The 12,104-nt window shown below is 38.8% G+C and overlaps 2 protein-coding genes across 2 annotated transcripts; both read right to left on the reverse strand.

Annotated features, from left to right (window-relative positions):
* Window positions 1–7,650: 7,650 nt before the first annotated feature.
* LOC139130616 (uncharacterized) lies at window positions 7,651–8,856 on the reverse strand. Its single transcript, XM_070696366.1, has one exon. It carries the CDS (start codon window positions 8,854–8,856, stop codon window positions 7,651–7,653), a length of 1,206 nt encoding a protein of 401 aa, XP_070552467.1.
* Window positions 8,857–9,211: 355 nt separating this feature from the next.
* LOC139130617 (uncharacterized) lies at window positions 9,212–10,036 on the reverse strand. Its single transcript, XM_070696367.1, has one exon. It carries the CDS (start codon window positions 10,034–10,036, stop codon window positions 9,212–9,214), a length of 825 nt encoding a protein of 274 aa, XP_070552468.1.
* Window positions 10,037–12,104: the final 2,068 nt, after the last annotated feature.

Consider the following 12,104-nt stretch of genomic DNA (forward strand, 5'->3'; position numbering starts at 1 on the left):
TATTTAAGCTCTACTTTTTATGATACGTAATGATACCCAAGTATGATAATACCACGCTGAGAGATGGGTACCTAATTTGCATGCATAATGAGGATTTTGCTTCAAACCAACACGCACACCCTGCGCTCACAAGTGATGGTTGGCCGGTTTTCTCCGTAGTGGGAAAATACAGATTTTCGTTAAAGCACTCCATAGATTTTAAAGTTGTTCGTTCTATGCGTTCCTAATAAATGTTATCATAGTCTGGAGTGAAAAAATCAACTTCTGTGGAGTAGTTTTTCGTGAATCCCCGATGTTATTTTTGACCGTGGCCAGTGAAAGGTCACGTTAATTATTGCGTCGTTTTCGTTGACACGTCTTTGACGACCCCAATTGGCTATTTTTTCCAAGACCAGACCTGCATTACTTTGTGTAACCGATTATTTTTGGTGTTCGACGTCTAGGTACTGAAAAATCGCCGGCGAAACTTTGCTCTAAATCTGACTTCGCCACTCCCTTTTCATACTTAGATGGCCGCCAGTTTACACGCACGTATACACTGACCGTGGACGTACCACTTCAGTTACAGGGTACGTGCATGGGTATCTATACGGAATGCCTCTCCATGCACAGTATCAGGCGTGTCTGTGCAGCGTCTGTGGCTTGGCCGACACACATGCACCGTGTAGTTATTATACGGCAAAACAACTTCCGGGTTTGCACGTCACTTTTAATCGACAATTAACCCTAACAATTTCAAAATAAAGGTAAACAGAATCTTTATACACGAGATAATAAACAGTAAACTTCATGAAAGTATGTCTTGTATGTCCTGTATGTCTATGATAGCGCGAGAGACAATATCCGTCCATTATCCTTTAGAATAGTGAACCGCGATCGTAGATAGGATGAAGGCCAAGTTCAAAGAGAGAAGAATTGCAATAATGAAACAGAGTGTATCATTTCTCCACATTGTGATCACATAACCAAGCATTATTTGGGTTGTACATTTTGGAATGTTCATGGACTAGTGTCAAAACTGAGTGATTTTGATTTTGTCATGTACCTTCAACAATTTGATTTAATCTGTCTGGTAGAAACATGGATTTCAGAAGATTCAAGCATAGGTATTCCTGGCTTTAAATCATTCAAAAAGCCAGGTTTAAAAAAAATCAAAGTATGGAAGACACCCTGGGGGTATAGTCGTGTTTTACAGGGCATCACTAGACTTTAATGTGAAGTTTATTTGCAGCAAGGCTAATGATATAGTCTGGGTGTTTATGTTCGATGAAAATTCTGTACAAGTTTGTGCGTCCAGGGGGTGTTCAAGCCTAGAAATAACATAACGGACCATTGATATATTCAGTAAATTATTTCATTCTAAAAATTACACAAAACTTCCTTGAGTAAAACAAATATTTAGTGTAAAATGGGAAAATAAACATGGCCACTTTGTAAAGTTTGTCAGAGGAAAACGACAAGGGTATAAACACCTTCCTATCAAAACATAAACAAAAGAAAATCCTTATAAACAATGTCGATCGTTTTCAAATAATATGAACAAAGTAATGACAAACCAGGTTTAACTAAAACATTGTGGATTACGTTATATGTCCATAATTGTCAAAACGAACAAAAATATATTTTGAAAAAGCTCAAAATTTGGCTTACTTATTGTGTTGAAAACACGTATTCGTATGAAATGTTTACTCCGTTTTTGTAGGATGGTTTAAGACATTTCCTCTTGTATAGCAATTGGAAACTTGGAAAAAAGTTAGCCAAGGCTTCTCTTATGCACATGGTTGTCCACATTATAGTAAACGCAACATGTCAAGTTGTCACAGTAAGGCACAACATGCAAAAAGTGGGTAAAGGGGTCATTGGAGGTGTAAAACCCATTTCCTTGTCCAACAAAGTCCTTCATGAACGAAAAGGTTTGTTTGTTTGTAATATCTTTAAATAAACCCTGAAATAAATCAGTGACATTTCAAAACTATACTTCTCAGAAATTAATAACACATTAACTAATTTTGACTTCGTTTCATAAGTTTTGTTCTGTGTGTCAATAAGCATTTGCTGTTGAACCTGGAAATTTCAGTCCTTACTAAAATTCACTTGTAAAAGGAAGCAGAAGTCTAAAACCAATGGCAACAAACTTAAATGCTAGCAATTTCAACACCAATATAGCAATACAATAAGCGACTTAGACGTCGAAAGAGCTCGCAGTGTTATGTTTAGGATATATGACGGCTCACTTCAGGATGGCCTCACCAAAAAAAACGGGAAATAGCTACAAAAAATACACAATTGAAGATTTCACCATGATTTGGACATATCAAATTAAGATCATCTAAAGAACATGTGTAGCAAATATCAAAGCTATCAGACGGGTAATTTTTAAGTTACAAATTTTTTGACCCAAAATAGTAAAAATTGCCTCCAAAATAAAAAAATTGCAGATTTCATCATAACTTGAATATATCACATTCTGATAATTCCTTATGTCTTAAAAATGTCTGAAATGAACACGATTGGAACTAATTTGGGATAATTGGATGTTGAAGTAATGTCGATTTAATCTACAAAATTAATGTTATCTCATCTGCTTTTCTTTTAAAGTTCCATTAGCTGTATCTTCTGGAGATTTTTCCGTTAGTTTTGATTGAAATGATCACTGGTTCATGTTGAATAGCCTGTCAAATAACATAGAATCGCATATTGTTCGGAAACATTACATGCCCTACAACTAAATAACATGTGATTTTTTCAACGAAAATTTCAATTTTTGTCCGGACAGAAATACAAACTCTGTTGACACGCGGATTGCAACATAAGCATTCTTCTGCACCTGCGCGAGCCATTTACAGCAATTTCAAAATAAATATTCATTACTTATGCCCGGTACTTACGTCGTAGTCCATTGTCCGAGCACGTTGCGTAGCAAGATGTCTGGCAATCTACGACGCAATGTTGTTTTGATCCCGCAATAAATGTGAACTTGTACATATCGGGTGATCACGGCGTCAACATTATCTTTGTTCTCCCCAGCACGCTGAGCATGCCAGACGTCAACAAACGAGCTCGGAAGGGCAACACGTTTGAACAAAATTAGCAGTTTTATTTGGCTATAACATCACTAATCATATTTGTTTCTTCGTAAAACAACATTTTGCAACAAATATGAGCCTCCAACATGGAATTTTCCGAGGTAAAATATGGTCAAAAGTTACAAATAATGGCCCTTCAATATTACACACTTGTTTTCATGAGTAATTTGCAATATTGCAACATTAGCTATATGGCACCTAACACTTTTGAGAAATTTGCAAAATATGAAAAGCCAATTATCCCAAATTAGTTCAAATAGTGTTAATGTCTTTTATGTCTCAAAAATACAATTTTGCATATTTCTGCATAATTTGAACAATCTGAAAAAAAAGCTATACGCAGAGACTTATGTCCCAAATATCAAAGCTGTTAAATAAGTAGTTTTTAAGAAGATTATTAAAGATTTTTGACCAAAAACGACAAAAATTGCCATGAAAAAAAAACAATGAATATTTCATCACAACTAGCACAAATTTGACGAAGGTCATTCTAGGGACATGTTTACCAAATATTGAAGATCGAATCATCAGTAAAGGAGAAGGAGATTTTAGCCAAAATTAGCAAAATTCGCCTCAAAAATACAAATTTGCGTATTTCACCAAAACTTGAACATATATGATAAGGGTAATCCCTGGAAACCTGTACTCCAAATATTAAAGGAATCGTTCTGGCCGTTTTGAAGAAAAAGCTTGGGATGTAAAAATTTCAGGACGATGCCACACATTCACTTATTATATAAACTCCGCGTCGCTAACAGCAGAGCTAAAAAACAGTAACAAATCGAGAACAAAAGACGTGTTGATCTACAATACAAAATAACCTAAGATTTGGTAGTAGAATAACTAAATGTTACTGGAGCATAAGCCTTAAAAGGGTGGAATGAAGAATTAAGGCAGAAAGCGACAGAAAATTCAGAGTGAAAATTTCAGAAAATTCAGAAATTCAGAGTGTACATTTTTCACTCCGAGTTTTCTGTCGCTTTCTGCTTTAATTCTTCATTCCATCCTTGCATCTGATAAGGGAGACTACACGTATTTGAAAGCTTGTTCTCCAGTAACATTTAGTTGATCATAGCGTTCTATCAAAGCTTAGATAAATTCAGAACAAAAATACAGAAACTTATCAAAATTCAGTTACTGACCCTCGAAAGTTTAAATCAACATTAGAGATGAACTGAGGTTCTCAAGCTTGTTTCCAGGCTGCTACATGTACATTCATCTTCTTCAAGTTCTGTACACCAGCGTCTGTAATAGCTCTTCGATTACCAGGTAAATCCAACTTTTCACATCCTGAAAATAATGCAACAATAGGTAATATGGCGACATGAGACTTTAAATGAAAGACAAGGTGGCCTTATTAGGTTAAGGAAAAGGGGTGACTTTGGTATACAGTGCCTCTTTTTGATACTGTTACAAAATATTGGCTTCTTCTTGTCATCAACTGATGAAAAGTAAACGGAAAGCCAACTCTCATATGCTGAAACAATAGAGTGTACACTCTAAGATGTTAAACTAATGTTTTACATGCGATTTTGATTACTAAAACACATATGTTAGCTGTGATTACGCAGCGGTAATGTGGCATATCAATCACGCGCTCGGGTCAAGGGTCATCGCCACAGTTCTGCTGTGATGACCCTTGACACGAGTGAGATCGATACGCCATGGCCCAAAACACCTCTGCGTATTCACAGCTAGTGTATGGTACACCAAATACTGAAAGGAAAAAAGGTTTCTTCACGTATTTTAGCTATTCCAAAGTACTATATAAATAATTTCGAAGGATAATAATACAGACACTTCAAAATTTAACACCTTTTCCTTTCTGGTCTTGCTTCCGCACGATCACAACTTCAGCGTGCGTTTACAAGAAAAATGTCGCAACTTCCGTTTTGATGCATGACGGGATAAAAAAGCACCAAACTTTAACATCGTGTGTTCTGGAGTAGAACGCCTCTTGCACGCCGATGTTAAAATTAAAAACGTTCATAGTGGTTATCTAATTTTCTTTTCAAAATTTCAAAATTTCAACTCGTGATAAACGTGTAAAATTATTTTGTATACTTCCTTTTGTGGAGTAAACATACTTTCAGCAATTTTACACAGGAGATATTTTTCCCTTAATCGGAAATAATTCGTTACAACAAAATTCATGTATGTTTGCCTGACAGCGAGGCAGTATAGTAAAGCGCAAAACACTAAAGTTTGTTAATCGTTTTACAGTATTGTAAAATTTCTATATTGCTGATTTTTTGAACACTTGAAGGAGATGGTTGTTAACACTCTGTGTTCAGGTTTAGAACATCATTGTTAATAATATGAACACTAGTGTTAACAATATGAACACTAGCCGTTCAAATTTGAACACCGAAATCTACATTTTGAACGCGTAAAGATGCGTCTGGCGTACGCTATTTTTACTTTGTATATGACGACACGGATACTTATTGCTGTTGACAAAATGTTGATTTGAGGTAGAAAAGGACATTAGAATATTGTGAATAATTACGGATATTTACATTAGACTTATTAAGAATATATATATTGTATTATTTTCAAATATTGTTTGTTTTGGCATGTTCAGCTTGCCAGTTCTCTTTATCTCCTTGACTACTAATTGTTATTGCCCGACTAATGTTGACACTGTATATATTGAAAATAATACGGAAAAAATTATCTTTAATTAGAACAAATGCTAAATAATCAAGCGTTTGTATATATCAGGGCAAAACATTTTATATTTTAATGTTGTGTTGAAAATTTAAGCTCCACTAAGAACGTGAAGTCTATAAAGCTCAATATAAAAGCTAGGCTTTGTGTCGCAATGAAAATTTGTTTTAAAAAACCCGGGAATTTAAACACAAGCACAACAGCTCTGACATTGATGTGTGGTCTCAGACTTGAAAAGGAGAAGCACGTCGGGGTTGATCGAGGGAACGAATAGGAATGCATCATTGATGAACGATAACAAGGTCAATTTGCTTACATTGTGAGGCGGGTTCATGTTGATGTAAAATATGACATTTAACATGATTGTTATGCACATCGGTAAATAGCCGACTATATTAAATCTAGTTAACAGCAGGGACCCTCACACATTAGACAAATATTTTGCATGTTAGTCATGTTTTGACTAGGGTAACTGTGGCAAAATGCTGTCCAATTTGTAGTATATAGACTTCATATATGATGAACTTTGTCACATGTAATTTAGTTGTTAATATCAATTGTCTTAGCTTGCATTTTGAAACAGAAAAAATATGGTTTCTTCATCAGCCTAATGTTGTTTTCTCGTATTTACGATTGATACAGTCTGGAAGCTAGCATTGTGATATTGTGACCCGCTTTTTGTGTTTTTATTGTTCAAAATTCTAAAGTGTTTTCAGATAATTCCAGAATTTGAGACCATTCTTGCACAGATGAAGGATGGCAAATAATTAATTAATACTGTCGCTGACGTAAACTGAGTTACGTATTCTTGCTCTTTAAAAGATGCTAAATGTTATGATTAGTCAAACCAATAACTATATCTTTATATAAAATCAAAGACGAAGAGAAAACAGACTAGAAACGGGCATTGTTGAAGGCATGATACGGTTGCGTAATCCCTTCCACACGCTTCGCCTAAGGTAGCTCTCGACTCTGCTTTCCGAAGAGTGCCTAACATTCACCCTTCGGTAGTTTCCGGACTATCGCCAATTTTTAAGGGAAAGTACGTTCGGCAAGGTTCGTGTTGTTGTTGTCGTGTAGTGCTGAGCGGAATTTGCGTGCTGGCGAAAACGGGAAAAGATTTGAGCTTTGGGAGGTGACTTTTACCATTTTAAAAATTCCTCTCATATTTTTTATGAATATATTATGACTGTGTTCCAACCAATTTTGAAAGTCTTTTATCGATACTGACAATAGTTTATGTAGCGCGCAAACAAATTCCTTAAGACTCAAAATAATTTGTCTGCAACTACTTTGGAATAGTGGTCTACAGCTGATATTCCGTAATGCGTTCCCTCTTAAATAAGACGAAGCAAATATCCGATCTGAGTTTCACGTAGTTTATTCGAATATAGGCATGTCTTCCAGACTGAGAATAACAAAATCTCTGAGTAGAATGTTGTACTTAGTATGTTGAGAACGATTAACTGAAAACAAATCAAACAAAAGGATACAGGAAGTGAGAACTAAGCTATGTTCACACTATGACACAGAAAGTAAACACTCTCTATGACCAGGAAGTAAATACACTCTATGACACAGGAAATTAGAAACAGGAAGTAACTAACAGGAAGTAATACTCCCTCTGAGATGACTCAGGGGTCAGAGGTCATAATAAGTGGGATGGTCACATGACCCACCACAGTAAACGCCCTCTAACGGTGACTGAACGTTTACTTTTGTTGACGAAATCTCATTTGCATAAAAGCAGCCTTGACGTAACGAGTGTTTTGGTTTCAGCATTAACAGGTGGTTGGATATTAATGCCTCTAGATCGTTTGGATCTTCTGACAGCCTGGTGATCGGTCGGCTGTTTATTATGGCTTCCGCTTCACAGAACAGCGTTCGGAGTGCTTCATATCTGACATGCAAAGTGGCTGTTCTTTGAGCAAGGAAAAGATGATTTTTCCTTATGGCTCTGATGTGATGCTCCCATACTCCTCCAAAGTGGGAACCTGCTGGGGTTGAATTTTCGTTTGATGTCTTGCTGGTGGAGCATCTCAGCTATCTTCTCTTGTTTCCATCTCCTGATACTCTCCTTCAGCTCTTTGTCGGCTGCGACGAAGTTAGTCCCGTTGTCTGATCTGATAGACCTAACTTGTCCCCTTCGTGCTATGAATCTTCTGATGGCGTTGATGCACGAATCTGTGTCTAATGAGCAGGCTACCTCTAAGTGTACCGCACGAGTTGCCATACATGTGAAGATCACTCCATACCTCTTCTCAGTGACATGGCCACGTTTGACCTCCATTGGTCCGAAGTAATCTACGCCTGTGCGAGTAAATGGCGGCTCTTTGGGGGTGATGCGGTCCTTTGATAGGTCTGACATCTTCTGCTCACAAACTTTTGCTCTATATTTTCTACAGATGACACATTTGGTTACGAGGTTGCGGATCACTGTAGGCGCCCGTAGAATCCAATATTTCTCTCTTAGCTTTGCCAGCATCAAGTTCCTTCCAAGATGTCTGACTTCTCTGTGGGTTTCTTGGAGTATGATTGTTGACACTGGTGAGACTTTAGGCAGCACTATTGGGTGCTTGCTATCTGGCGACACTGAGGCACGTTCCAGGCGTCCACCAACTCGCATTATTCTTTTATCCAAAATTGGGTCCAGCTTATATAATGGGCTGTATCTCCTGACTTGCTTGTTTTGCTGTAGGAGTGCCATTTCGTCTGGAAAATGCTTTCGCTGCACATACTTCATGATGGCATCTTCTGCCCTTTGTAGATTATCTAGTGAAACAGGTAGGATTGTTGTTCCACAGCTCTTCTGGCCAGTATCTGCGTTAGTGTCCTCATCGCCTCGTTTTCTTTTGCGGCATTTATCTTGAAGGTTTTTCGTCGCTAGCATGAACCATCCAACTATCTTCTTTAGTTTCATCATGCTGGAGTAGCGTAGTAAGATCTTCATTACCCCAAACTCTTGCTCTACTAGTACGGTGCTGTACACGGATGCTTCCCGCTTGACTCCTGGGTCTTTATTAGATAGCGCTCTGGAGATGTCCTGTTGAGTAGGCGCTTGCTTTCTCGCTTCCACAGGAAATCTGGTCCTTGCAGCCATCTTCTGTTTTGCTGGAACTTGTCTACCATCAGTCCCCTAGATGCCTCGTCTGCTGGGTTTGATTTCGTGTCGACGTACTTCCACTGTTTACTATCCAAACCTTCACGTATAATGTTGATCCGGTTCGCTACAAAGGTGTGGAATCGGGAGGTTTCATTGGCACAGTACTTAATCACTGATTTGCTGTCTGTCCAGAAGTATACCCTGTCGTTTTCAATGTCGAATTCTTCCTCCAAAGTTCATTCTCGCGGCAACTGTAGCTGCTGTTAGTTCCAGGCGTGGGATGGTAATTTTCTTCAGTGGTGCAACCCTTGCTTTTCCCATAGGAAGGCACAGTGAATTCTTCCATTTTCATTTATGAGTCTAATATACGATGCGACACCATATCCGTATTCACAGAAAAGTGATGTATTTCACGTACCTTGACTTCGCCAAAGTCTGCTGGTTTGTAGCACCTCTGAGTTGATACGTTTTCTAGTTTTGGAAGATCTGAGAGCCATCTTAGCCATTTCTTCCTATCGTCTTCTTTGATCTTTGCATCCCAGCCAATACCTCTACGACACAAGTCTTGAAGTAGTATTCTTGCAGGTAGAATGAATGGAACTGCAAGTCCAATGGCGTCATATACTGAGCTGATAATTGATAGAATGCCTCTTCTTGTTGCAGGCCGGTTTTCAATGTTCATCTGGAATCCTATTGTGTCTGACTCGACCGACCATGAAGTACCTAGGGCACGCTCTACTGGTAGGCAGTCATATTCCAGCTTCAGGTCTTTGATTTCCTTAGCTCTTTCTTCTTTTGGTATAGTCTCCAATACTTCACAGCTGTTGCTCACCCACTTCGTCAGACGGAAACCGCCCTTCTTGAGAGCAGAAGCTTGTGTCAGCTTGATTGCCTTCTTCGCATTTTCTACTGACTTGAGGCAGTCATCTACGTAGAAGTCTCTCTTTATTGTGTTGACAACTTCCTTGTTGAATAGGTGGCTGTTGTCTTCGGCCATCTTGTGTAATGCTGTGTTCGCGCAGCTCGGGGATGATACTGCACCGAACAAGTGAACCATCATTTTATAGACTCTTGGAGGGCTTTCTATGTTTCCATCTGGCAACCAATAGAAGCGTAGACAGTCACTGTCCTCTTCTCTAATCTTTACTTGGTGGAACATAGTCTCTATGTCTGCCATTAAAACGATTGGTTCCTGTCGAAATCGTAATAACACTCCTAGTAGATTATTCGTCAGATCCAGCCCTTGTAGTAATAGGTTGTTCAACGACACCCCTTGGAACTATGCTGAACAGTCAAAGACAACACGGATCTTCTCTGGTTTCTTCGGATGATATACTCCACGGTGGGGTATATACCACACCTTTCCATCGTCTCGATCTAATTCATCGTTAGGGACTTGTATCGCGTATCCCTTCTCAATTAAGTCTGCCATGAACTTCTGGTAGTCGGCATGGAACTTTGGGTTGTTTCTCAGCTTTCTTTCAAGGCCTTTAAAGTCTTGTAAGGCATACTGCTGGTTGTCGGGTAGTCGAACTCTTTCAGTTTTGAATGAAAGTCCCATTTTGTAGTGTCCGTCTACTAGCTCAATGGTTTTGTTTACTTTCTGCATGAACTTCTTGTCTTTTTGGGAGTGCTCCCTTTTGTCATCTATCATGCGCTCAGGAAAATCAAGGTCAATGGAATGTCGCACTAACCTGTCTAGTTTATCCAATTCTTCCATATCCTTTACAGCCATAACTTCTGTTCTGTAGCTTGGAGGATGTTGCCCTTGTTCGTTCAATCTGACTACGTGCCAGGGGATCCATTCTACACGTGTTCTGCATGCGTGAGGGGTTGAGTCCGGACCACGTATCGTTCCAGAGGGATAAATACTGCTGTTTCTCCGGTACCTATCATCAGTCCTATTTCGGCATCTATTCTTGGAAGCCTTATGTCCTTCAAATGCGGCCATCTAATGAGATCTTCTTGATGGGGAATGTAGTCTTCAGAGACGCCTATCTCTCGTTTAGTGTATACTGTTTTCAGCTCTACATGTGGCTCTGAACAGTCTAGGTTGTAAACTTCTATGCCGGTGACTTTTTTGCAGGTGTGGCTGCCTAAGCCGTTCACTGTATTTACCGTCAGCTTTGTCTTTCTGCCTATGGCTCCAAGTTTTCTCTGTAACGCTTCTTGGCAGAATGGTATGACACTACCTGTGTCCAAAAAGGCATAAGTCTGTACCATTATATTTGAGCCTTTCAACTTCACCTTGACAGGGATAATAGTCAGCAGGACCTTGCAGTTATCATCATCACCACCGGTGTCATCGTCTTGACCACCGGTCCCCATCAAGGACTGTACTTGGTCCACCTCTGCCATGGTGCGGTGTACTGCGACACTCTCCGTCTGTACTGGTCTCTTTGAATAATCGCAACCATACCAATCCATAATCCAATAACACTAGGTCAAAATTTGTAAGACAATAGTTGTAAACATAGACACAAAACAGCACAGAACAGACAGTAAATAGACGGTACAAACAAAGTCAAATTCATGAAAGAAAGATATATGGACCTCTGGCCAAAAGACCAAGAAGTGATGTCAGGTGTTTCGAAAATAGTAAGCGCATCCTGCCCCACATGTGGCACCCGCCATATATCAATCTGTAAGTCAGATAGGTAGTGGTCACTAACTAAGGCCCAATGTCACCGATGCCATCAGTGATCATTTGTCGAAGAGAGATATTGTATTTATCTACCAGCTTGCGATACCTGCCAAAAAAGCGTTTGAATGTAGAGACAAGTCTTGCTCTGGTGTAACCTTGATTTAACAGTTTGAAAGAGAGATGGCCATGTCTCTCTACAAAATCACCATATGAACTGCATGCTCTTGCATATCGTATAAGCTGGGAAATGTATACCCCATAAGCAGGTGAGAGTGGAATATTACTGATGAGGTGTGGAAAATTAATTATACTAAAGTTGAAATCATCTCTCTTGTCATATAGCCTAGTAGAAAGGTGACCATTGGAGTCAAATTCAAGTAAAATGTCCAGATATGAAGCAGAAGAGGCCGTTTCTGTAGTTTCTTTAATCTCCAATTCTGGAGGATAAATCATAGCGAGATATTTACTGAATTCAGAGTTATTCAATGAAATAACATCGTCTATGTATCTAAATGTTAGGTTGAAAGTACGAGCTACAGAGACCTTTTTCTGCTTGATAAGGTTCTGGATAAATTCTGCCTCGTATGAGAACAGAAATAAG

This window comes from Ptychodera flava, chromosome 4, assembly GCF_041260155.1.
Source record: "Ptychodera flava strain L36383 chromosome 4, AS_Pfla_20210202, whole genome shotgun sequence".
Classification (NCBI taxonomy): domain Eukaryota; kingdom Metazoa; phylum Hemichordata; class Enteropneusta; family Ptychoderidae; genus Ptychodera; species Ptychodera flava.